Here is a 26,276-nt window from a genome sequence, read left to right as displayed (position 1 = left end):
ACCTCTTGTGCTCCGAGTGCCGGTTGCATTTTATGCCGTTTGTTACATGGATGGGTGGATGTGTGTATGTTGAGTTTTTCCATTGCTGGTCAGGTAACCTAGGGAAAACTTGTAGTTTTCTTATTTAAAACACCAGCTTGTAGCAACTAAAAAAGGAATCTGATATTGCATATTGCGATCCTTGCAAGATTTGCACCTTATATTCATTTCCCATTACCGATCGAATCCCGTGCAATATCCCAACAATAATGACCACCACCCACGGGGTGCAAGGGCGGCGGTGAAGCTCGAAGTTGGTTGAGGCCGTGCTTCCCGGAATCACTTAAGTTCTTCCGTTTGATTTTTGTGTTTGCATTGAGGAAATCTTTTCCCTGTGTCAAAAAAATCCTGATGGAAAGGACGACGAAGGATGCCCCGGACCTCTGGGATGTCTTGTATTTTCTCTCATTTTTTCTTGCATGACAACACTGGGTGGGAGAATACACCGGCACAAGGCCATCCTGCATGCTTGCCTTCTCTCCACAGTGGTCCGAGGGCTGCAAGATTTTTGCTTTTCAATTTTCCTCTTGCCTCCGTTTGTTGTGGCCGTTTTCCCGGCGATTTCTGCCATTGTACTGTGTACCTGTATGTATGTGTGTGTGACCCTGGGTGCTAGAAATGGGAACAACACGGCAATGGATGTGGGCGAGTTACAAAATGGCAAACAAATGACGAAGAATCGTCCACAAACGGTGTAAGCAGCTGTGTTGGTTTGGTTGTTCGCTCACCTTGCGCGTCGCAGAAGCTTTAGCTTTAGAAGAGCTTTTTGTTTTTGTGTGGGTTTGATGGGAGCGGGGGACGGAAGGTGGGGTCTAAGGTGAGAAATAGATTCTTGGTAAAAACACAGTCACAGTCTGTGATGTTAAATAGTCCAAAAACCAATTTTTTTTAATTTTCCGATTTAAAATCGCTTTTGTATTTTACGAGATTTGAACGCAGGACTGGTTGTGCGTACTGTTCCGATCCGCCTACGTTGTCGTCTACACTACAGGGTTCACACCAATGGTGGAGCATCAATAAGATATCAGCTTTGTACAATGTCGATATGGCAGCAGTAGCGACGAAGCCATTCGTTTATATTTGAAAATTAATTTAATCGTCAAAGTCAATCGGAAGTTTATTTTCAAAAAGCGGATAAACATTTTTTTTTTACTTTGGCTGTCGGCCCTTTACAAAATGCTATCTTAAGCGGTGACACTTTTTTGTTCCATTGAGCCAACTTTCAATGCAAAAGAAGCGATCATTAAAATGTACAACAGAGGAAATCCTTCTGACAGACATAGCGTTGCACTCCTTCGGATAACTGTTTGCTAGAATTGAACTGAAACATAAAAAAAAGGATATTTTATAAAGATACGTGCTAGGTTTGTTTTTTCTTCTACTTGTATTGCATTGATAGCATCGAGAACGACGGTGCATGATGGCGCTACCGGTTTGTATTGTGTCTCGGCATAACAGACCGCCAAACAATTCCACACCGACCGATCTGTCTGTGCATGCTCCACTTCCATGCCGCCTTCTTTTTCGTGGCGGGTGATTTTTCACTCGGTTCACGATCCTCTCCACAACCACAAACAGCAGCACACGTGAGAAAGGTGTGTATGTGTGCATATGAAAAGGGGGATGAGTTTTTAATGATGAGAATTTCCTGCACCCGGTAGTTCCCGGTTCTCTTTTTTTATCAAAAGCCATTCCGAACTGCAGAGAGAGCAAGCGGTGGAGAAAAAGGCATCATTAAGCTTAAGTGTAAGAAGGTGCATGGCGCGAAAGGCTGCCCCGAAGGGTTGGGCAAAGGGTGCAGCGGTCTTCTTTAAGAAATCGGACCAACGCCAAGCCTTCGCCCTCGCACACACTCTTTTAATGGCAAACCAATCCTTTTTCGAGCGCGCGCGCGTTAATGAAGTGGAATGAAATGGAAGCAAATGGGTTCGAATTCGTCTGCTCTTCTGCTCCAAACCGGCACCCAGACGTTCGTAATAAAATCATGTAACGTAATGAGGAATTGATTCATTTGCCTCTGTATGTGTGTGTGTGTGTGGTTGTGTGCTACAAACCCATTCATTTCCCTTGCTTGCTGGTTGCCGAGAATCTGTTTTCTTACCTATTTTCCTTCTGTTTGCTCCATTCTTCGAGCACTTTTTTGAACGTCGAGTGATTTGTAATTATTCATCTGACGCACTCTGTCTCTCAGTGTAATTACTTTACGGGCTGCTGGTATCTCCTTTTTCTCCTACTTCTCCACCCCGGTACCTTCCATCCGCCTTTCTCCGGTCCGCGAATTTGCAGCACGACTGGCGCGCCAACTGCTGGCAGAGCGTGAATTAATCATCAGTTCAAGAGGGTACTACATTAACGTCTCTGATGGTGATATTTCGAGCGCCGATGGGCAGAAAAGTTCCTTTTCCCCCCTCCTGGTTGGGGTCCATTCTCGGCTCGGTCGGGTAAATGTTTGCGATTGCTGCTCCCGTGCTTGCGTTTTCGCCCTCCGTGCCCAACATGAAAGGGAAATCAGCAACGATAGGGAAGAGTGTTCGCTTTGGAACGATCATTATCATACGACACACCGATTCACGGTTTGAAACATAATTTAAATCGGGTCCATCGGAGCTATGTTCTTCCACAATGAAATAAGTTAAGTGACAGTGACGGTAATGAGGGCACAATCAAAAGCTAGGTTAATAGAGAGGGAAAGACCAGGACATAATGTTCCATTTCTCAGAACAGCATCGCTGATATATTTTTATCTTTCGCTTAATTGTATTGTTAAATATTCTCTAAAATCTCCCTATACAAAACGAAGTAAGAGGTGACGCTCACGTCACGCTCACGTTACGCTCATAGGTGAAACGATTGCTCACTATAGGATCTTCCTGTACGAAAAAGTTACTCACTATAGAACGGTTTTGCTAACCAACTATGGGTGCTTGGATGATTTTTATTTCTTTGCGGTGTTTCCATTCTCCGAGGCAACAAGCAATGGTAGAGTGATTGAATCATTGATATATTCAGCTCAAAAGACATCATTGTTTTCTTCTACACACGTGTTGAAAGTGTATCAATAATTATCAAATTATTCCCAGTGATTCTAAATAATTCTGTGGTGGAGATTCTACCTCGCTCCATCCGTTTTATCATGCGTAGTAGTGTTTTTTGTGTAGTTCAAATCGTTTAAATTAAAAGACTTGCTTCGAACTATCATGTACTTGCTTCATGTACCATCATCCAAAATGCAGTCAAATGCTTGCTTGAAAGGATTGCCAAATCGTACGCTATGAACGTTTAACAATTACAATTTTCCATTGTACATTAACCCAAAAATACGTGGTACCATGCAAAATAGTAAAACCATCGGAGCTGCATAACTAGGACTAAGTGAACAACTTTAAAACATGCATATAACGGGTTTATATTTCCCACGTAATAATATACAATAATAATATACACGGAATAAGGACATTCCTGGGCTATGGGTTTTTTATATGAGCACATGACGAAGCAACAAAGTTAAATGAAGTTAGTTTAATTGATTTTATTTTCATTTAGCACTCCTGGCTGCTTGGTACACAAATAGTCATGCAGAAGATAGGGCACGGGTCAATAATAAGCCGTGACAGTGAGCCCTGTGGATGGAAGACCCATATGTCATATGAACATGCCATGACATTTAATAGAAGCTATTCCATAAGTTCAGCATGACTAAATTAAATTTTCGTATGTCCTATCTTCTTCTTCTTCTTCTATGGCTCAATAACCGTTGTCGGTCAAGGGCTGCCTGTACCCACTTGTGGGCTTGGCTTTCAGTGACTAATTGGTTTCCCCCCCCCCCCCATAGCAGGATAGTCCTACGTATGGCGGCGCGGTCTATTTGGGGATTGCACCCATGACGGGCATGTTGTTAAGTCGTACGAGTTGACGACTGTACTATATAGACCGGCTATCTCATGTCCTATATGGTTGTAAAAATGGTCAATGATAGCGGAATAGTCAAACATCTTCTTCTTTACCACAACAACCGTTGTCGACCAAGGCCTGCCTGCGCCACATCGGGGCTTGGTTTTTAATGTCTTTTTGATAACCTATAGCAGGATAATAGTCAGTCATATTGGAACTTGAACCCACGATGGGCATGTTGTTAAGTCGTACGAGTTGACGACTGTACCACAAGTCCAGCCGACAGTCAAACATATTGAAAAAGAAAGTGGGCCACGATTGCCAATGTAATGGAAATACTAACATTTGTAAATAAGTCAAAAATATGGAAGGGTTATAAACCGGGATAAGAATTGGATGGAAACTTGTACCAAGATAGCAACACGGTCATAATATCACTAAAAAGACATTAAAAGAGAGCAGGATTGCTTATCTACATGTTTGCATGAAAACAGTTAAATGTGCCCTGCAGTCAGTATACACGTCTTAGGTTCTGTTGCGAAACCCTGCAACCGGGCCAAATTAACTAGTATGTAATAAAATATTAACAAAACACCCAATCTTTTCTCTCTTTCTCTTCCCACAGCACACTCGTACCGTGGAAGTTGTTCCGGTTCGAGCTATCCCTGGTGCATCCGATCTCCTCCGGGCTGGAAGCGATGGCGCTTAAAACCACCATAGACTTAACGTGCAATGATTATATATCAAATTTTGAATTTGATGTGTTTACAAGGTACGGTTCGATTCGATGGTTTGATTTTGGTTTCATTTTCCAGTAAACCACTGTTTTTTTTTGTTGCTTTTGTTGCAGGCTGTTTCAACCGTGGAATACGTTGCTAAGAAATTGGCAAATCCTTGCTGTGACCCATCCGGGCTACGTAGCTTTCCTAACCTACGACGAAGTCAAAGCACGCTTACAAAAGTATATCACTAAGGCTGGTAGTTATGTTTTCAGGTAAGCAGCACCCCCAGAACGTTGCTCGTTTGCTTTCGGATAACATTAAAACATTATTAATATTGCAATGCCGCTTCGCCCAATTACAGATTATCCTGCACCCGGTTAGGACAGTGGGCGATAGGGTACGTGACGCAAGAGGGCGAAATCCTGCAGACAATCCCGCAGAACAAGTCATTATGTCAAGCTTTACTAGACGGTCATAGGTAAGGCTAAAGATGGTTGTTACACTTGCTTTTCCATGTACTAACCTATCCTTATTCCGTTGTCTTGTCTTTCCAACCACGTCATTGGCACACGCCCCCTGCAGGGAAGGGTTCTACCTCTACCCGGATGGCAAACCCAACAATCCGGACCTGTCGTTTGCCGTGCAGAGCCCGCTCGAGGATCATATCACCGTGACGCAGGAACAGTATGAGCTGTACTGCGAAATGGGTACGTACCCGGGAACGGATCTATCCGACATGACCCTGGCTTGATTTAATTGCATTTTTGTTTCATCGCCACCTTTCTCTCTGACCTTTTTTTTGTTTGCAGGAAGCACCTTCCAGCTGTGCAAAATCTGTGCCGAGAACGATAAGGACATACGCATCGAACCGTGCGGGCATCTGCTGTGCACACCCTGCCTAACGGCCTGGCAGGTGGACTCGGAGGGACAGGTACGTTGGGTGGCGTGGCGTTGCAAGTGAGATGACCTTCTGCGCTGTGCGACAGGTGTCCCATCATCCCACCGGACAAAAGCATCATTTCACACGTCAATGCCAAGAGCTCTCATATCTCCGTCTCCCACACCCCCCGCGGGGCGAGGAAAATGTGCAACATAAACTAACATCCTTTTTTGTTGTTGCTTCTGTTGCTTCTTTCTTTCCAGGGTTGCCCATTCTGTCGGGCGGAAATCAAGGGCACGGAGCAGATCGTGGTCGACGCGTTCGATCCCAAGCGGCAGCACAATCGCAACTCGGCGAACGGCCGCCAGCAGCTACAGAACGACGATCACGATGACGATACGGAGGTACTGTGAGCTCATCCAACAACCCACCACCCACTCTCTTTCTCCCCCAACCACACCCTCCCTTTCTGCTACCGTTTCTGTATGTGTGTTGTGTTTTTTGCGTATATCTGTGTGTGTGCGTGTGTGCATTGTTCTCGCTCGTTCACGCTGCCCGTGCGCGCCCTGCCTGCTGCCACACTCGCTGCCCCTATACCCGTCCCGTGTGTGTCCTATATGTCCTTCATCTTAGACAGCACCGAAGCCGCGCGTATCCTGCCGATAGCAATCCATCCCAACCATCAACCATCATGAAAAAAACGACCCACGCACCACCACCACCTGTCCCGGCATCTCGTGCTGCATTTGCATTACATGTAGTGTGTGTGTGTAGTACAGTAGGTGAGCGCTAACTGGATGTGTTTTAACTGGAGTGCTTTTTAACTGGAGGTTCGCTAACTGGAGTGATTCTCAGTTAACGAACACTTAAACGTCAAAACATGAAACATCCGGAATCTCATGAAGAGAAATTTGTCGCAAATGTGCATTTTTCAAACAAATTTAGGGTCTCTTGTCTACGTTTGCTATTAATTTATGTTATTACACGAATTACTATACTTTATATCAACATAAATGAAAAAAAAGTTTGGTATGTTTATTCCAGTCAACGCCAATCAAAACAATCAATCCATAGAAACGTCACTCCAGTTAGCGAACATTGTTCGTTAACTGGATCTTGTTTACCTCTCAGTTAGCGGTCACCTACTGTATGTGCACATGCGAGTGTGTATTATCGTTTAGTTCGGTGTAACTATTGTGTAGCACACCATCATCATAGCGCTCATATCCCAGTGGATCGATTTAGACACGGTCGCTGTGCACAGCGTGCAATAGGGACGAGTTTAAATTACCGTTCATTTATAATTTCAAATTCCATCATGCCAAACTCCTCCAACTCTAACGCCCCCCCCCCCCCCCACCTCAAACCAGACAGTTTTGTGCACGTTTTAGTTACGCACGCGCTTGACGAATGCAATGTACTTCTTCATTTATTCATGAGCATAGAATGTGTAGGAATCCCTGTAATGTGTGTGTGTGTGCGTGTGTGCGTACATACCGCACCAGAGCGAGCTGTCGTCAACTCATCCCAGCTATAAGCTGGACCGACTCACGCACACACACACACACACCCGCTCATCAGCATCATAATCATCATTATCATGCTTCCCATTTGCTAATCTGTGCAAAAGTGTGTTTCCCTACCGATGGCGCAAAAGTGTTAGGAAATAAATTCCACCACACACACCTACCCTTCTCACGGCAGCACTACATTTAGTGCGCGTTTCTGTTGTTTTAGCCAAATTTGTTCATTTTTAGTTAGTTTAGACAGTTAAGTTTTGCCGGATAAGTTTATGTGTACGGATCGCAAAATAGGATGAGCAGCGCTTTGTGTATTTTTTAATATAAATTAAACACTCTATTACGCAGTACGACCGGGCAGAAAGGACTCTAAATCCACTGTGGTAGATGCACTAGGAGGTTTAGATTGTTTTCTTTTGTATGTTAAGTAGGAGAAAGGACTAACTGCGAAACAAGCGGCAGCTAATTCAAAGCTCCTATTCTCTTTCTCTCTCTGTCGTTAGTTTGAGTAATGCAACATAATTTCCTTGGCGTCCAGTTTAAATGGAATCGCTCCGCGGATCCTCTAAAAAAAGCAAAAGAAAAGCCCCCTTTTCTTCCACTCAAACAATAGGATAAGATGCTTGATAAGATAGTTCATATTTAGTTAGAGCTGAACGTCGAACACATGTAACAAATAATACTCTACACTACTGCGTACGAAATGTTTCCAAAATGCAAACACAAACAAACTAAACCGCTGCTGGACAGAGGCTTCCAAAAGTACAGACCAAGAGAGGGCGAGGGTGTACAAAAAAAAACGAGACATACCGCATCAGTGTGGGTGTGTGTGTGAGTGGTTGGCGAAGATTGTAAATACAAATTACAAGAGCAACAGGCTTCCCTAGACAAACCCACGAAAAATAACGAAAGAAGAAGAAAGAAAAGGGCAAGCTTAACAATTCAAAACCTTGTGATGATTAGCACGAATATATATTTGATAAAATGTGCGTAAATGTGTTGTGTGGTGGCCTTAAAATTAATAGTGCGTTAGTAGTAGCCTTTCCATGATAGCCACATAAGCGCGTTAGATAGGAACTCTATTGATAATTGGAAGACGCTCGAGCTCTAGCAATTTATTGTAGGTAGTTAGTGTACGTGTAACATTTTCGAAACAAATTTCTGAACTGAGATTGCGAGATGCCATTTTGCCATTGCGTTTTGCTGCAATGTGTAACTGATTTGGTCATGTGTGTGTAAGCTTGTGTACTATAAATCGCGGCATAAGATAAATTAACTTTCCAACCACAAACAAGTAAACGATTGCTCGTCTTTTTTTGTTGTCTGGTCTCGAATAGTTTATTTTGTACAAATCAGCAAAAAGAAGTGTGTTCTTCCCTTTCCCTGTGTCCAGTTTGAGGTCTGTGTCTGTTTAGGGTTTAAGATATTTATTTACAGTAAATGGAAAAGCACTTAACTACTACTGCCAACATCCGATGGCGCCGCTTTAACTATGATTTATCACAAACACAAGTTAGATTAAAGACCATAGTAAAGTCCGCCCCCAAAACACGATGAAAACAATAGTAACCAATCAGAGAACGATTAAGATTAATATTAAAAAGCTGCACAGAACACAGCGCACAGCGAACAGAAATCAAAAGCGACACAAACTTATCAAGGATCATAGTATGGAAAGAAAAAACCCATTACAGAGCGCCGTAGTAATGATTACTAGATATTTTAGCCCAAGCAATAAGCATGTTTAGATAGTTTAAATTCTTCTCGATCAGTAAGTGCATTATCGATAAAATAAAACCGAATCATAAGAACAACTCACAGTCGTCGAACCTCTTCAAACCGATCAGCTCTCCATGGGGGCGGTTGATCGCGTTTGCGTTGTAGTAGTTAGTCGTGTTCCATTCATTCTATTTGTATACTTGTGCGTGTGTGTGTATTTGAAACATTCTTCCGCTCCATTCGTTTTTCCTTTTTTTGTTTTTGTTTGAATTTATTTATCTTCCCTTTAGCTCACGATCATACTCCACCACTCCATCACTAGAGAGCGCATCACGAGCAATAGAGCACCTTCTCATCACTCGCGTACCTACACACCCTAGCACACACAGCTCTGTATCATCACACCGCGTTTGCGCCGTATGGAATGAAATTGTTTGCATTGTTTTGTAAAGTATAGTTGTCGCATGCTGTTTTTTACTGTACTTATCATTCCACCAAACTTGTTCTTTGTGTGTTTGTGTTTTGTTAAATTTAAATTGCATTTGTTTAACCTCCCTTTGGTAGGTAGTACGAAGAAGCGATCATATTGAAAGGATACAATATTTTGGTTAGCAAAAAAGACTCAGTTGGGTTAACACGGCCAATTAGTAACTTTTGTCAAAATAATTGAAGCACAAAAATGTTCCCTTTTTCGTCATCTCGTTCACTTGGTTTTGTTCTGCTAAATACAACGCATCATTTGCTATGCATCACACGGGTACACCCGCGTTTGGCTTTGAAAAGGGTTAAAAGGCAACAGAAATATACAATAAATCGCCCTAAAAGCACACGGGCAGGACAAAAAAAGCTTAAATAAACACAAACCAACCAACCAACCAACCAACCAACGAAACCAAACGAACAGTTACTATCGGAGGCGGGTACTGTCGCTGGTGCTACTTCTGATGCGGCTGCTGCTGCTGCTGTGGCTTCCAGAGCGCAAAGCCAAATGTGCCATAAATCATGCATAACTTTCAGGCGCACAACGTACAAATACGTCACCGGTTGCGTTCGGTACAGAGGCATATCGCGCTCGTTTGTTTTCGGTTTTGTTTCCTTTTTATTATCAGTGTGTTTTTTTTTGTTTTGTTCATATGGCCAACATAATAATGCCATGGTTAAACATCCTTACTTTAATACACACAGCTCTGAGGGAAGAATTTAAATACACGCGTTGATGGACATAGAATATAGACAAAAGAAATATTATTTGTTTAAAAGCGAATGGAAATAGATTCGAATTGTTCATAACTATACTCTTTTTGCGGTCCAAATGTCGTACAGGTTCCTCGTTAACACTTAGAGCTTCTCTTGGAAAATTTAAACAAAACCCTCGGTGACACGATCCCACACCTTCTGGTGTACACTATGAACGTAAAGTTCCAATTTTCGAAACATAAATCGTAAGGATTTTCAAGAGGTTTATTTTTTTTTGCGAAAACCGACACCGACCTTGCCGGTTGCGTGAGAATATCTTATATAGTAAATGTTGCAAATTTATTCACCGGAACCGGAACCGAATTGCAATTCAATTCGAAATATATTCAACCCGGTTTGATAGATTTATAAAATCAGGACAAAAAATAAGGATTTAAAGGAAACCCTTCCGACCTTAAATCACCATTAGTTTGGGAGATTTTTTTGTTTGTTTTGCCTTCTTCTCTCTTACTCTCTCACTCATCCTCTATCACACAAACACACACTCTCCATTGGCAATGATTAGAAAGGCAACGATTGAAGGGACCTGCTGAATCAAACCCTTAAACAGGACCTGCAGCCGAATTCTTCGAATTTGGATTATTAACCCACCAGGCAGGCGGGCTAGTTTGTGGCGGTGAGGCTTCCCAGTCTAGGGATTCTCAGGAACATCCACCGGCAAGCAAAAACAAAAACACCTACCTCACTACCAGCCACCAGTCCAGCTTACGGTGCACAACGGTTCGTAAAATGAGGGGTAGCAAACCGCCGGTGAAAAATTGCACACCATCAATCCCCGGCTCTGCTCCGCTTGAAGGTTGATCTTGAAGTATTTCACGACCACCCCAATTTTGACCCGCGGAAATCCTCCCCCCAAAAAATAGGAAGGAAGGTACCTCTCCGTAACTCGGCGTAAAACCTGGAAATTGGGAAAATTGATTCGTCGAAATAAGTCATCCCGTGCGCTTAACCGTATTTCGGCCTCGGGAAAATGGTTCACGTTTCCGCATGGTTTATGAAAACCCCCTTCTGCGCCCCGGAACGAAGAGGAGTAATGAAATATGGAAATGCGATATGATTGAAAATTGGAAATTTGTTTTTTTCTCTCTCGCTAGAGGCGAATTTCTCCATCAATCTGTTTGTGCGTGTGTGTATGGGTATTGGTGGGTGGAATTATTTAAAATGTTTATTGATGTTGAAATTAAACCATTCGCGCCGTGGTGTGGCTGACCACCACGGTTTGACTTGAATATGCAATTAATATTGCATCGCTCGTAACAAAGGAAGCCGTGTGGGATTAGCCTACAAAACCACTTGTCAACACACCATGATGGTGTATGTGTGTTTGTGTGGATAGCTATGCGATGCCGGATAGATGCAATGCTGAATGGAAGCCGGTGAAAAATAGTCATTAAAGTGGAAAATTGAAGCCTTTTGTCAGCTTTCAATCGTTCGCTGCCAGACGGAATCAGTCGAACATTCATTTTAATTTGGGTTCGTCGTCTGTTTCGTTTGCTGTGTAATTTAATTGCTTTTTGTCTTGTTTATCTTTTCGTTCCGGGTTTTCTACTCGAACAATATTCTATAAGTATAGTAAAATTTGATAAAAAATTGTCTTTATTTCAAATCCCTTATTGTAAAATGGTTTCTACTAAATATGTGTGTTTTTGTATCACTTAACAATTAATATTTTTGCATGGAATTTACAAACATAGTAATTAATCATTGATTTCCTATTAACTTTAACTTAATATAATTAAATGCATGCTCCTATTTCTTTCTATAATCCGTTCTCGCTAATATTTCACTCCTTCCAACTTTGTGGTGTAATGTGTGTATCGATCGAATCGTTCGAATCGAATTATGGTAAATATCTAACAAACAACAACTGGAAAAACTAAATAATTTTTCCTTCTCTGGTTTCTCTCTCTCTCTCTCTCTCTCTCTCTTTCTTTCTTTCTGTCTCTCTCTCTCTCTCTCTCTCTCTTTCTATCTTTCCTCGCTGCTCAACACACTTTCCTTAATTTTCCCAAACTCGCGGCTTACTTTGATGCGTGCGTGCGTGTGGCTGTGTTGGCGTGGCGTATCGCAAATACAAAAAAAATCTTCGCGACACGCTCCCACCTTGTACGTGTGTGTATGTATGTGTGTGTGTATGGAATTGGCTTTTTCCGGTTGGTCGGCACGGGATTGTAATAACCTTGGTCATGGCGCAAACAGGACGATTTCAATATTGCCACCTCATCACTGCACGCGCTGAGCAACAGCATGACGCTGGCACGTAACAACAACGACAAGCAAAGCCCGCACTCATCGCCCCGTCTGCCCCGGCGCCAGCAGCAGCACCAACAACAACAACAACAACAGCAGCCACCTTCGTCGTGTCCACCGACCTCGCAGGCTCCCTCGGCGCCGGTCCTGTCCGGCAGTGACATATACGCGGCGGGAGGCGTCGGCCCCTCCTCGATGCTGCTCGTCGGAATGTCGGTCCAGTCGCCGCTTCCACCCACCGGCACCACCACCACCAGCAACAGCAGCGGGAACTTGGTGGCATCGGCACCGGTGGCGGCCTCCTGCAACGCCTGTCCCGGATCACACCCACCCTCCTCATCCTCCCCATCATCCACCACTACGTCCTCTTCCTCCTCCTCCTCCTCCTCCTCCTCGTCCTCCTCAACATCTTCATCCTCTTCCTCTACCTCTTCCACGTCCTCTTCCTCATCCACCACCAGCTCCTCCTCGTGCGCGTCCGGTGCAGCGGCATCGACGGTCGCTTCCCATCCCGCGCTCAGCACCCCGGCGGCCATCGCTGCGGCAGTGGCCGCCTCGGCACCGCCGCTTGCCGCCGCCACCGTCTCGCACACGGTCAATGGGGCCCTGGCGACGCACACCAACATCTCGCTCAGTAGCTGTGGCACGGGCAGCACCGCCAACCCTACCACCACCACCACCACCCCTACCGGTCATCTGGTGAAGTGTAACAAATCTTCCTCCTCTTCCCTTCTACCGCAGGGTGGCGGAAGTGCCGCCTGTACCGGTTCGTCGTCCTCCTCCCACCAGCAGCAGCAGCATCAGCCACCAACCAACCGGTTGAGTGCGCCGGTGGGCGGTGCCGCCGTCTCCGGCAACTCCCCGAGCAGCTACCTGATCCTGAAGGCGCTGAACAAGGCACTGTCGAGCGAGACGAGCTGCCAGGGCGGCTCGATGGAGTCGATCTACCAGCACGGCTACCGGCAGTGCACAACGACACCGCTCCCCGCTGCCGCCGCGCAAATCGTCGCCCGGCATTCTGGCGGCATCGGCCGCATCGGACCAGCGGCAGCAGAAGCTGGCCGGCTGCAGCAGCGGGAGCAATCGTGTGAGTGGAGCACCGCCTTCGTCCGGTCTGCAGCATCTGCAACCGAGCGCGCCCCGAACGCCGGGCCAGATCAATGGGGCGTCCTCGATGGGCAATCTGGCCAACCATACGGCCGGTGCGCTGCATCTCAGCCGCAGCTCGGAGAATCTGCCATCGTTGGCCGCGTCGCCACATCCACCAGCGCCACCGCCCGTTCCCAAGCACCAGAACATCGCGGTAACATCGCAGGAGCATCACACGGCGACGTGTCCCTGTTCGAGCTCCCAGCAGCAGCAGCAGCACCAGCACCAGCAACAACCTTCATCGGCGAGTGGCGACCCTTTCGCGGCGGGCGACACCGCCACAGACAAGGTGATCGTCGGGCCGGCGGAAACGATCGTCGGCATTATCGATACGCGGCCACCGGAGGCGCGCCACCCGATCATACTGAAGGTGGACGAAAAGGCGGACCAAAGCTTGATACTGACCGCCGCCCTGACGCCCAACAACGTGTACCAGTTCAAGCCGACGAGCGCCTCGGTCAGCACCACCAGCCTGAACGGGTTCGTCACGGTGCAGACGACGATCAGCGGCGAGCAGACGACCGGTGGCAGCCTGGAGTCAGCCACCGGCAGCACAACAACACCCTCGCTCCAGTACAAACCGGCCCCGGCACAACCGCAGCCAACGCCGCAGCGGCAACCGCAGCCCCAGCCGCGCACCCAGTTCACCCAGCCTGCTGCCGCACCGGCCGCACCGGGTTCGTCGTCTGCGGCCGGCGCCTCGAACAATCACCAGCGGCACCAGTCGCTACCGGCCAACAGTGCAGCGGTCGGGGCGAAGATCCTGCCGCATCCGCCGTCGAAATCGATCACCTCGTCGCAGCTGGCCGCATCCGCTGCCGGTGGAGGAGGACGATCCGGTACGCCCTCCGCTGGGCATCCGCTGCTGTACGAGAACGTTAATCTCGCCTCCAGCGGGCCGGTAAAGGACTGCCCGAGTCAGCGGCATGCCGGCGGCGGTGGTGGTAACAACAGTAGTAGTAGCAGCAGCAGCAGCAACAATAACCATTTGGCAAGTTTTAGTGCAGCGGGCGGTGGACCCCCATCCCTCAGCTCGGCCCTCAACAACAACAACAACCCGAACGTGCCGTACGAGAACATCAACCTCGAGTACATCGCGCGGCTCATGCAGGAGGGCTACTCGAAGGAGAACGTCATCACGGCGCTCGGCATCTCGCGCAACAACATCGAGATGGCGTGCGACATACTGCACGAGTTTGTCAGCAAGAGCGGTGGCGGTTGAGCAGGGAAGAAGAAGGGCAGGTTATAGCAGGCTCTCTAGCTAGGTGGATTAGGATTTTGTGAAAGGGAAGACAGTGTCATACATGTAACAGGTAGGTTCAAAGACACGATTCGTGTGTGTACATAGCTAGCGTGTATCGTATTAAGATTAATGATACAGCGTTTGAAGTCATGTGTGAGCGTGGAGTGTGCTAGAATTTTCAATTTTCCGTTAAAAGGAGCGCTATCAGAACGCTTCAGAACAATTATACGCGCGTGTGTGTGTGTGTGTTCGAGTGTGAGTTTAGCGTAAGGAGTGTATTATCCTTTCATCAAATGGAAGCTTTATTTTAGTTCCTTAGCTCTCGAGCGAGCAGACGGACGGTTTAGTGTTTACGTTCTTACCTTTAGATAGACACATGAGACAGGTCGAGAGGGGATTTCCCCCTTTGTACATCGATTGTAGAGCTCTCTGGTTTTTAGTTTTTAGCAGTAGTAGTTCTGGACTATTTCTCTGTCCCTCTATGTGTAGGTAGGGTGTGCGTGTGCGTGCGCAAACATTCCGGCGGTGTCGTAGATGCAAACTGATGCGCACAAAACGAAGTATGTATGTCGATGAGAAAAGGATATCGGGGAACGTATTAGCAACGGTACTGTAGACGGAAGACGGCGGTGCCAAAAGTAGCAAAAACGCGAGGCGCAGGTTTTCGTTTGATTTAGAAGCATGCATCCATAGTCGATATGGATGGGTACATAGTAATCTCCACTAGTCATCTGTTTACTGTCACCTTTCGCACGTGACGAATTGTGAAGCGGAAGGAATCCCAAAGCGAATCTGAATGGCGTACAGGAAGAGAGGGAGCACATTTCTCAACCCGATCATAATGTACAAGCTTTCGTACGTTGCTATGATATTAGAAAACATTTTAATTTATCTTTACACTCAAAAACAAGCGAGTTAGTAGACAACAGTTCTAATGTAATGTATATTTAAACAAAAATAACATTAAGACACAAATGCTACAAAACAAGCACACGAACGAAAGAGATTTGAAACAACACGATCGCGGAGGGAGAGGCTTTTTCTGATGCTGTGAGTTGAATTAAATGCAACTGCATACGTTTGGCCGCATACTGTACAGTACTGGACGCATATAAAACGCGATTACTAATTGAATTGAACAATTGTAAAGCAGTTTTAGAAGAAAAAAGTGTGTGTATGTGTGTGTGTATTAATCCCGTTACCGCAGCGGCACACACTATTTCGCACACAATCGAAACGAAACCAATCTTTCACCCCTGCGCTCCCTCCCCGACAACTTTTTGACTGATTGGGAAGCTTTAAGCAATAGCAATTCAAATTAAACGTTCGCTTGCCATGTAAAAGTTTTCGATAAGTATAGTTCTTCTCCCCTTTTCTTCTCCAAGAACCCCCTCCCCCCCCCCCCCCTTCTTTTTTCGGCGTTAAATTTAAGCAGGCGCATCGCAATCACACTTATCACGAATCACGCTAACGTTAATAATACTCATCCCAATGGAATGGCACAGCCTATTCCAGTTAGGAAATATATATGGGGAGGAGGGGAGGGGGGGGGCGGAGTTCATTATAAAATTATCCCACATCCAGACATTGTTCCCACTAAACAAAAAAAACATTATATAGCACAATGAGCACATGTATAACAGTAAGATATAGAAACATCATTGTACATAAGGTAGCAAAAGGAATAGATTAGAGCAAACGAAACGAGAAACGCTCGAAAAGGAATGCTGGAAAGGAAAGCAACAGATAGAACTCGTGAAAGAAAAGCAAAGAATGAAACGGCAAAACGACAAAAAGGGCAACAAAGCAAAGAAGCAAAATACTAGAATGAAGATTCATAATTGCAATCAACAAACTGTATAAAATCAACTGTGTATGAGTGTGAACATGATAAGAGGCGCAAAAACGGATAAATAATACACTAACAGTAATAAGTCAACAAACAAACAAACAAACAAACAAATATATGCTTCTTTTTTCTGTGCGCTGAGTAAGATGCGAAAAAAACAAACAAATTGCAGAAAAACAAAAAATAAAAACACATTTTAAGCCGATACCAAAACTAAAAATAAACAGCAAACAGAATTCAACGAGCAAATAAGAAACATCACGAGTACATATATATATTTTTATAAACATTCTTCAAAGCTAAAACATAATACTAATGCCAACCATTTGAAGTTGAACAAACAAACAAAAAACAGAAAAGAAACATGAAAAAACAGGAAAAAAGGAAGATGGAGCAGTAGATTCAGCAAATACGAATGAGAAGAAAAAAACAGATAAACTTAAAACAAACCATTAGCAGGTTCACATTTTAGTCGAATTTTTTTTTACTTCTGGTCCAATTTTGCTGCTACACTTCATGCTCTAAATGCAGAATGTGGATGTGCGCGTGTGTGTGTGTGTTTGCGGTACCATTATTACTGAACTCACTGTCGAAAACGGATATCTGCAAAAAACAACAGGAATTAACCCTGCTACAGGAACCATACAATGCTGCACAACGTTACAGAGACAGTTCTTTGCACACGATTTGTAACAATTTTAAACAGATAAGAAATACGATAAAAATAGATGGCAAATCACACACAAACACACACCAGCATGTCCATTAGCAACGTGGCAAGGAATTAACAAGAGTTTTGCTACAAAATATGAACCACAATAATAGTATGAAGGATGAAACGAAAAATATGTAAAACTTACATGATCCTCTTCTTCGCTGTCGCAAACATTTACACACATTTACACTCGTAATAATTATGGTTAAACAAAACTGTGAAATAGAAATTAAAAGAAGGAGGGAAAAAGATCAGATAGATCGTAGCCGTAGTAGGAGTGTGAGAAAACGGAGGAATTTCGCAATGCAATCGGCCATTTACGCTACCAAAGCAAAGGTGGGAGTAAAGTGTGGGAGGGATGGGGAAGGGGGAGTGGAGATGCGAACTGAAGGAACTGGAACAAAATATATGTATATGTATCTCAAACCAGAGCATATAAGAAATGGAACTGTTGTTGTTTTTTTGTTGTTGTTGTGTTTATCCAATTCTTGGCGTCCCGGACGTTAGGATCTAAAACGGGTTTCCATGGCGACACTCGACTTTGTTGTGTCTTCCCACTGCCTAGCAACGTGTGCAAAGGCAAACATTCTAAGCGAAGCTTCTCTTGCGTGTAGTGTTACCTAGCTGTTTTTCCATCTAGTTGTGCCACTGCACGGAAGTATGTACGCCTAGATGGCGGAACTGCACATCATCGGTGAACTGCAGACGGCGTTGGACTTTGAGGAACCGAACCTGTTCTGCCGTTGGAGCATCCAGTACGGATCGCACTGGAAGGCGGTCGAGGGCCACACCGAGGGGCAGTCCTGCTGCAGTACGGCACGGATCGAGCAGCGGTCCGAGTTCGGCACACCGATCGATCTGCACCTGGTGACGCGCGGTCTCCAGGGTTGGCCCCGCCTGCACGTGGAGGTGTACGCGGTGAACGCACTGCAGCAGTACTGGCCGGTCGGGTACGGGTTTGCCTTTGTGCCGGCGAGTCCCGGGCAGCATCGGGTGCGAATCGCCACGTGGAAGGTGTCGTCGGCCCGGGTAGCCGACACGGTGCGGGAAAAGTTTCACACCGGTGGGTTCTCGCTGGCGAAGAGCGACATCGCGTTCAGCGGGATCGAGCGGTACAAGCTGCTGACGAAGACGGCCGGCACGGTGGAGCTGGAGTTGATGCTGATATTTAAAAACTTTGCCGAATATGGCGTTGAGCTGCGTTGAGGGGAAGAGGGTCGTCGCGCTTTGCTGGTCGTTGGTGCTGCTAGTGGTGGCTTGCGGCGTTGTTGAGGGAGGCGAACGGAACGTTCAACTCTTTGTGAAGATTGATGTGGCGAAGATAAATGTAAAGAACGCGACTGATGCGAGTGGGAATGTGAGTAGTTCCACTACACCGATGGGAGAAGCGACCACGGAAATGTCTACTACGATCTCTACGACGGAAGGAACTACAAGCAGCAGTACTGCTGCTCAGACTACCAGCAAAACAACTGCCTCGGAACAGACCGTTACTGTGGAGAGCACCGCAGCTGGAACAGCTACGACTGCAACACCTACTGTAGATCCAACGGATGTTGCCCATCCATCGTTTCCAGCAGGACGTGCGGCAAAACTGGTCCCGAAAGGATATTACTGCCGATGTGACTTGACGGTGAGTAGTACTCTTTATAGCAAAATATATACTAATAGTATAAATAAACTAATATGAATCTCCTTTTATTTCTACCTTCCCTCACAGATTAACGTTTGTGACATTAACTGCTGTTGCGATATCGATTGCAGTGCGGCCATTTTGCGTACTTTTGACTGCGACCAGGAGCTACTGCACACGGACGAGTACCATCATGGCGAGGGATTGCAATCGTGCCGGGTACAGGGTGGACTGTTCTGTCTCGTTGAGCCCGTCTACGAGGAAGGGGATGAAAGTGTAAGAATCGACCATTTTGTGTCTGAAGATGGGAGCTGTAATCTTAACATGATTCTATTACAATTCCAGTTCTACAACGCAGCAAGACTTCCCGCCGCTACTCGTTACAAGTGGAAGGAAGTGTTTCCCTTGGATGGTTCGTCGGAAGAAGCGGTACGCCCTAACCACTATCATGTGGATGATGTGATCTACTTCTACAACGAAACAAGCGAGCTGGTGCAACCATTTGGTATGTATTAATGACTCTTTCATTAAGATCACTCAGTGAAGAATCACGAATCGGGTCTCTAAAAATTCGTGAATCTCATAAATTCTTAATATTGAAGAAAAGTTTCATGAACCTCTATGGATATTTGTATAGTGCGTGTAAGTTTATACTCAGAGTTATTGGTGAACTTCTATAGAAATTGATGAAACATGAATCTTAAGTGCGGCTGGCTACACGCCCTCTTGCCTCCACATCCTGAAACTACCAGTTCAAGTGGATCGACCGTAAGATCGCAGTTCATCTCGAATAGCTCGTCATTGTATCGGCTACTCAATTAACATTCCTAACATACGGGGGCGGTCCCGTGGTACAATCGTCAACTCGAACGACTCAATAACATGCCCGTCATGGGTATGGGCTCAAGACCAGAATGGACCGTCCCCCCGTAGCAAGGATTGTTTATCCGGCTTACGTGTGGTAATGAATTAAATCTCGAAAGCCTGTATAGGCCGGTATGCAAGCATAGGACGTTATGCCAAATAGAAATATACGGGACCAAAGATCCTTCTGAACATCCTCATCTCGAAGATCCTCATCTCGATCGTGGCTAAGAGGATTTCGCCAAATTTGAGCAATATCGATGTCTCAGAGGCTTAGTTATCAATACTACAGCTTAGTTATCAATACTAGCATCCTTGCTCAGGTAGCTCAGTTTCTATGCTATTGTCGGAGCTGAACTGAGATTTTAAATTCTTCGACGACTTCAAAAGTGCGTTCCCCGTATATCATTTCTGCATAGAACTGGATTTGTTAGTAGGCCTTCTGGTGTTGCCACCATCTGTGGGGCATATGCCTCGTTTATCTGTAATCTGAAGTTCTATACCGCCTTCTCGATTCTTTGGTAAGCTTTAGCTACATAGGAGTTCCGCAGACCAATGTTGTCTACGTCATCAGCGTGTGCCAGGATTTGGTTTGACTTATAGAAAATGGTTCCCGAAGTCTACACCTTTACGTCACGGATAGCCTTCTCTAAAGCCAGGTTGAATAGAAGACAGGCAAGCCCATCTGTATTTTCCATCTTCTTCAGGATCTGCCGTATGGTGAAGATCTGGTCGTTTGATGTACCATTACGGAATCCTCTTTGATATATTTATAGTTTTGCTTCTGAGGGAGTAGTCGATCCTGAATAATCAGGAAGAATGTTTTAAAAGGTGACATAGCATCCAAAATGATGTTGAACTTTGTACAATCGTTTCATTTGCAGCCATTCCTTACTCACTCACCGGCAGTTCGTGTCAACTTGAGCAACCCGTGCGCTTCCTCCGCGATCGTACCAACCTCTGCCGGCGCCAAACCGTGGACGAGCTGAGTGACTTCAATCGGGCCTTTCTACGACACGCATCTTCATCGGCCCGCTTCTTCCAGACGCCCAAAAAGTCCACCGTTATGGAGCACTACTGTGTGGAGGATGGGGACTGCCTGAATGCTACCGTGTCGATTTGCTATCACAACTCCCCGCACGGTTGGAACTGCACGCAGAGTTCGAATGTCACCAACAGCACATCGTCAGTGGAAGAGTTGCTGCTGGAGGAATTCCCTGATAGCACATGCCTTGAGCTTGAGATTACTTTTATTCACAACTATACAAACCTGTTCAACGTACAGCTGAAGCTACTGTGTGAAAGAAGCGCTGACGAAGACGACCTTTGGATGGAATCCGTATGGCAGCGTATCACTGTACGATTTATCGTCCCAACTCCTCCATCGAAGCCGAAGTTGACTCGCACTGTTAGTGGCAACATTGGATATCTCACCGGCAAACCGTTGATCGTGTCTCATCGGGAGTTTCCTGCAAACAGAACAACCCCACAGGAAGGATCACCTCCCGAGGAAAGCTCACCCAGCAACCGTATGCTGGCGTATTTTACGAACGAAACACGCCTACCGGACACGTCCTTCCGGTTGCGTCTCCCAATCAGCCGAGCAAATCGTTGCACACTGACCGAGAACTGCCACGGAACGATCAACTTTGGTACGGATTCGTTTCACCGCTGCAACTACATCCCACCGGAGCTGGTCAATCAAACGGCGGGCCAAAATTTCACCAAATTTTGCCAAACCCTTCAGGTCGGTTTGTACGACCAGCTGCTGAATGGAGTTTATCCGGAGCTGTATCCCACCAAGGGCGAAGGATACGATAAGTTGAACCTGTACCTCTCCAAGTACGGCAACCCGCGGAACCGTTCCACCGACTGGGTGCGAGTGCGTTCCACGAACGTTGTGGCCGATGCCGAACCCGGTTCGGAACAGGCGTCGGCAGGCAGCACCACCGACAACACCACCGATAGCTACTTCACCTGCACCAACATGCTTATCAGCGTAAACTATCGGTTCTACTACGCACGGACCCGCGTGCGGGACGTACGCCATCAGGCGGTGGCGCACGATGCGGAGATTGTGTTTGGACCGCGGGTAAATCTGCGCTTCCGGTTGGAGGAAGAGATCCGGGTGCCGATCTTCCTGCAGGTACAGTTTTTCGACCTAACGTCGTCCTCGTCGTCCGCGTCGTTCGGGGTTGTAGGGTTCGGTAAAGGTTTGCTCGTGTTTGGCGTGGTTTTTACATTCTTTGTGTTAAGGTAACGGAGGGGAAGGGAGGTGAGTTCCAGTGAGTAATTTAAAACGATAAAATATGAACCATCTTGTGCAGTGGTTGATGAGTGGAAAGAAGCAGAGATCTTATTTAAATAAAGGAAATGCCGAATCCAAAAATGTCTTTTGGCATTATTCTATCTAACAAAATAGTCTGTTTTGAATACGAAAATATTTCAAATATTTTTATCTTTTTATTGATTTTTTGCTTTCCTTTATTTACAGAAAATGCTAGCAGAACCTATTCGTAGGTGCTACTTGTTTTATATATACTCTAAACATCTTCCATTTGTATCTACTATAAACCATTCTAAGAGCCTACTTGCTTGTCGTGTCGAAAGTGTAAATTAATCAACCATTTGCATAATTTAAAGCAAATTAACCATTCCATTCGTCGCTAGTAGTTTGCTGTTAGGATCGTAACCTAAACGGATTGCAGCCAACATGCTGGTGGGCAATAACCTAGTCCCTAGTCTATATCTATCTCTCTGTCATGGATTTCGAAGCTGGCCTGAACACCTTTCCTCCTATTTCTCTCGCGCTCTATGTATTTTAATATATTTTTCTATCATACAACAAATAAGACAATTTAAAAATAAAATATATCAAAATCTAAACCGTGAGCAAACGATCCAGTTCGAACGACTACTGTCAACCAAATTAATTATGAATTAAAAACTCTGCTTTATAAAAATCTGCCCTTTCTTTTGATTACCGTACTATTGTTGAGATTGGATCCATACTGTGTGCCTTTTCGTTTTATATAAAGTAAGTTGCTCTATCGAAAGGCTAAAAACCAAGCACCTATACAGGTGACACCACCCTAAAGTGAAGCTACTTTTCACCAATCTTCAAACTATGACGCTTCCTGGTGTATTCCTTATACCACGTTCATCACACATCGATTGGGATACTCTTTACTTTTACGAAAAATGTCAAAAAGTGGGTAAAATTCATAAAATCCACTGAATTGAACAGTGCAACAGACTCCATACATTAGCAAAATACTGCCAAATACTTGTCCAGATTGGCCAGTATGATGCTGATATTGAATAATTATAGTTATTATTCATTAGTGCTAGTAAAAAGGTTGTATTGATACGTCATGTGCGTACCAGATAACCTAAGTTGAGGTATATCTCTACCAAAACATTCAACCATATAAGGCAAAATGGCCATACTCGCATTTGTTTTTTAGATATTGGCCTGATTTTTGCAACAACATTGTGAAACACTAACCATATCGAAGGCGATATTCCGATAGGAGGTTTAAGTAACTGTCCAGCAAGCTCCAAAGCTAGCACATATCTGAGGTAATGCGTACGAAAAATTAGGTGTCCGACTTCAGGGTGCCGTCACTGTATGTTGTTCAGCTGTTTCGAATAGGAAAGGCGCATCCAGTGCAATTTTAATCGGGTTTTGCAAACGCTTTAAGTTGACGTTTGAGACTATACTGACGCGTTTGAAGCAGAACGTAAAGAGCAACGTCTGCCACAGTTTGGCATAGGCATACTAACGCCTCTAAATTTGCGTTTTCGCCGAACCGAACCGACATACAACGATTTCTATTGCATTTCTGGTTCATTGCATTCATAACGCTAAATCACAATCATGAAAAAACCCCTTTCCAATTATGCTGCCAAACAGCTCACTCGATCAGCCCCATCGTGCGCGCCACGCTCTGATATTCCGTCCTCGCCACATAGCATCCGGTCATCACCCGCTTCCCACTGTAAGCCATCCGGCCGTGCAGCACGCGCCAATTGTCAAAGATTAGCACCGTGCCGGGCGTGAGTTGAAACTTCCACTGCACCTCCTCGCGGTACAGCTCCTCCGCCAGCTTGCGATAGTCGGCATAGAACTGGGGCACCTCGGCCGCCGCCAGCGTGCGCATCGGTGCCCGATCGTACGGGTTAAAGCGTATCTGCTCGACCGCACCGGTCAGCACACGATGGCGCTTAATAACTGGCGCCACGTACCGATGGTGCTTATCCTCCTCAATGTACTCCGCCTCGAGCGGATACTCGCACAGCCGGTCGTACGCGGCGGGATCGCTTTCGCGCAACCGGTCCGCCGCCGCGTATCCATCGACGAGCAGCGTCTCGCCGCCGCGCCCGTTAAACTGGATGCAGTGCAGCACCTGCAGCCCGGCCGCATCGCTAAAGTACGTGTTGTCCGTGTGCGGCCCCAGGAAGCCGTTCGTGTACGCCGTGTCGCTGTGGTCCATCTTGCTCTCGCTGAACGTCCACATGTCACCGAACAGGGTGCGCTGCACGGGAAAGATGCGCTTCACCGCCATCTCCGTGCTTTGCTGGTTCGGTGGCACTTTGGTGATGAAGGCAAAGCCGTACGTGATCAAGCTGCCCACAACCTGCCGCATCACGCTGTCCTCGCACAGCAGATCGTTTAGCGTGACGCGGGCGTAGCTGGGCGGATGTTCCGCTGCGGCGATCAGTGCGCGATCCCACAGGACGAGCTGGGCGCGCCGCTCTTCCAACCGTTTGCGGTAGTTGTCCACGTGATTGTCCACCACCTGGCGCAGTTGGTACGACGATATATGGCCATCCTGCCCTGTTGTGATGGGAGGGAGAGGAGAATGAGGCATGCAAGTGGATATGCGCACTGTTGCGGGTCAATGGCACCGGGATACTTACAGACGATTTCGATTTTACTATCGGTCACATCACACAACGCCGGCTGTATGTCCAGCGGCAAATCGAGGATCGAGGTGGACCGTTGGAATGTGGCCACATTGTAGCACTCCTCGCACTGGCAGTGATCGCGCAACCAAACGTAGCTAACCGATATAGACTCGCCCTCCTTCGGGTCGGTCCACACGGTCAGAAACGGGTCGGGTCCGCCGTTCCGTCCTGCTTGTTCGACTGCATCGCTGCAAATAACAACACCGGAAAGCTCGTTGAATCAATTTAAAATTACGAAATCAGCGCACGCGTGACGATTGCAATTGCTCGTCCTCTCGCTTCCTCTGATAAGCAATCGACCCTTTTTCAATGCGGCCAAAGTCCGGGCCCACTAACCTTTATCGCGCTCCGCTTCGTCGTCGTCATCCAGTCGTAGCAAGCGCTCGTCAAGGCACAACGCGCCACCTTCCGCCTCCAGCTTGCGCTGTAACCGTTGCAAATTCTCCGGCGTACACTCGAGCAGGGCCAGCACCTTCGTGGCGGGCTGGTTTGCCTTCACATCCTTATCGTCCTGCTCGTCCACCGTCTGACCCGGTGGCTTATCAGCAGGTTCCTCCACCGCCGTATCATCCGTTTGCGTCATCGTGCTGGTACATTTTTTACGCTCCACCATCGGCACTGGCCCCTTGATCCGTCTCAGCACCAGCGGGGCTCCATCGGGGGGTACATCCAGGGGGACGATATTACTGTACGCCGGTTTCGTAACGATCGTTCGCCGCAGCACGTTGTTCGCCCGCGTCGGGGGTACTTTCACTCTCGGCTCTATGAGGCTGATGGTATTGAGCGTACCCGGACTGGGAATTGGTTTGGGGAAGGCTCGTTTCAACGAAACAGTAGAGGGCGATCCTTGGGAAGGCTTTCGGAATGCATAGCTCGACGGAACGTTGATGAACTCTATGTCATCCCCGTACGTCGTCGCGAACTGGGACACTTCGGGGCAGGATTCTTCGACGTAAGCGTTCAATCCGAGGCTCACGGAGGATGTATTGGCCGTCTGCTCTTGCCGACCACTTTCCTGTCCGTCTTTCGGCTCCGCCAAGCCCTGCCCAACGGGAAGCATCGTTCCGGGCCGGTTCAGTGGCGGTGGATCACGGTTCAAACCTTCCGGATCATTCAGCGTGACCAGATTAATGGACGGCACCGCCGTAATGTTGAGGCTGCGGGACGCTTCGTTTTTGTAGTCGGAATCGCGAAAGTGGCGCGTGCAGATGAAGAACCGCTTCCGGATGACGTCGATCGACAGACCGACAAAGTCATCGATGGCCAGCACCCGGCGCCACTGTTCCGCCCGCTCGTTGTCCGACGGGAACTTGTGGACGAGGGAAAACTTTTCTTCGTTACAGCACGGCACACAGCATGAGCGTAATTTGCTCATGGTTTTTCCTGCTTTTCGCTTTCCCTAAAAACCGAAAGCAAGCGGTTTATTAGCGGGCCGAAATAACAACAATGTTTCCCGCCTCCACCCAAGCGAATCACTTTGTTTATGTTGTCATTTTATGCTGCCGTTGCTGCTGCAGGTGCTGGTGAAGCTTCGATGGAAAACGGCAAGTATCCGAGCCTGTTTCAAGAAACTA

General features: G+C 46.5%; 4 protein-coding genes across 4 annotated transcripts in view; 3 read left to right on the top strand and 1 right to left on the bottom strand.

Moving 5' to 3' along the window:
- LOC120903065 (E3 ubiquitin-protein ligase CBL-B) overlaps nt 1-16,312 on the top strand; it is a 78,937-nt gene extending 62,625 nt beyond the window's left edge. Inside the window, 8 exon segments of the mRNA XM_040312278.1 lie at nt 4,556-4,702; nt 4,781-4,924; nt 5,014-5,130; nt 5,235-5,359; nt 5,462-5,583; nt 5,796-5,936; nt 12,228-13,390; nt 13,392-16,312. Of these exon segments, the coding sequence (XP_040168212.1) occupies nt 4,556-4,702; nt 4,781-4,924; nt 5,014-5,130; nt 5,235-5,359; nt 5,462-5,583; nt 5,796-5,936; nt 12,228-13,390; nt 13,392-14,649 (3,217 nt within the window). The 3' untranslated portion in view covers nt 14,650-16,312.
- Nucleotides 16,313-17,741: 1,429 nt separating this feature from the next.
- Nucleotides 17,742-18,463, top strand: LOC120903062 (B9 domain-containing protein 2). Its single transcript, XM_040312265.1, has one exon. The coding sequence runs from the start codon at nt 17,907-17,909 to the stop codon at nt 18,438-18,440; it is 534 nt and encodes a 177-aa protein (XP_040168199.1). The 5' UTR covers nt 17,742-17,906; the 3' UTR covers nt 18,441-18,463.
- Nucleotides 18,402-22,105, top strand: LOC120903052 (tectonic). Its single transcript, XM_040312252.1, has 4 exons — nt 18,402-18,867; nt 18,955-19,143; nt 19,213-19,372; nt 20,616-22,105. Exons 1-4 carry the CDS (start codon nt 18,421-18,423, stop codon nt 21,989-21,991), a joined length of 2,172 nt encoding a protein of 723 aa, XP_040168186.1. The 5' UTR covers nt 18,402-18,420; the 3' UTR covers nt 21,992-22,105.
- Nucleotides 22,106-22,544: 439 nt separating this feature from the next.
- LOC120896309 lies at nt 22,545-26,188 on the bottom strand. Its single transcript, XM_040300316.1, has 3 exons — nt 25,039-26,188; nt 24,655-24,870; nt 22,545-24,571 (listed from the first exon to the last, which is right to left on the bottom strand). Exons 1-3 carry the CDS (start codon nt 26,075-26,077, stop codon nt 23,649-23,651), a joined length of 2,178 nt encoding a protein of 725 aa, XP_040156250.1. The 5' UTR covers nt 26,078-26,188; the 3' UTR covers nt 22,545-23,648.
- Between the last annotated feature and the right edge of the window lie 88 nt (nt 26,189-26,276).

Source organism: Anopheles arabiensis, chromosome 2 (assembly GCF_016920715.1).
Source record: "Anopheles arabiensis isolate DONGOLA chromosome 2, AaraD3, whole genome shotgun sequence".
NCBI lineage: Eukaryota > Metazoa > Arthropoda > Insecta > Diptera > Culicidae > Anopheles > Anopheles arabiensis.
The sequence above is the reverse complement of the archived record's forward strand: the minus strand, read 5'-3'. Positions and strand labels throughout refer to the sequence as shown.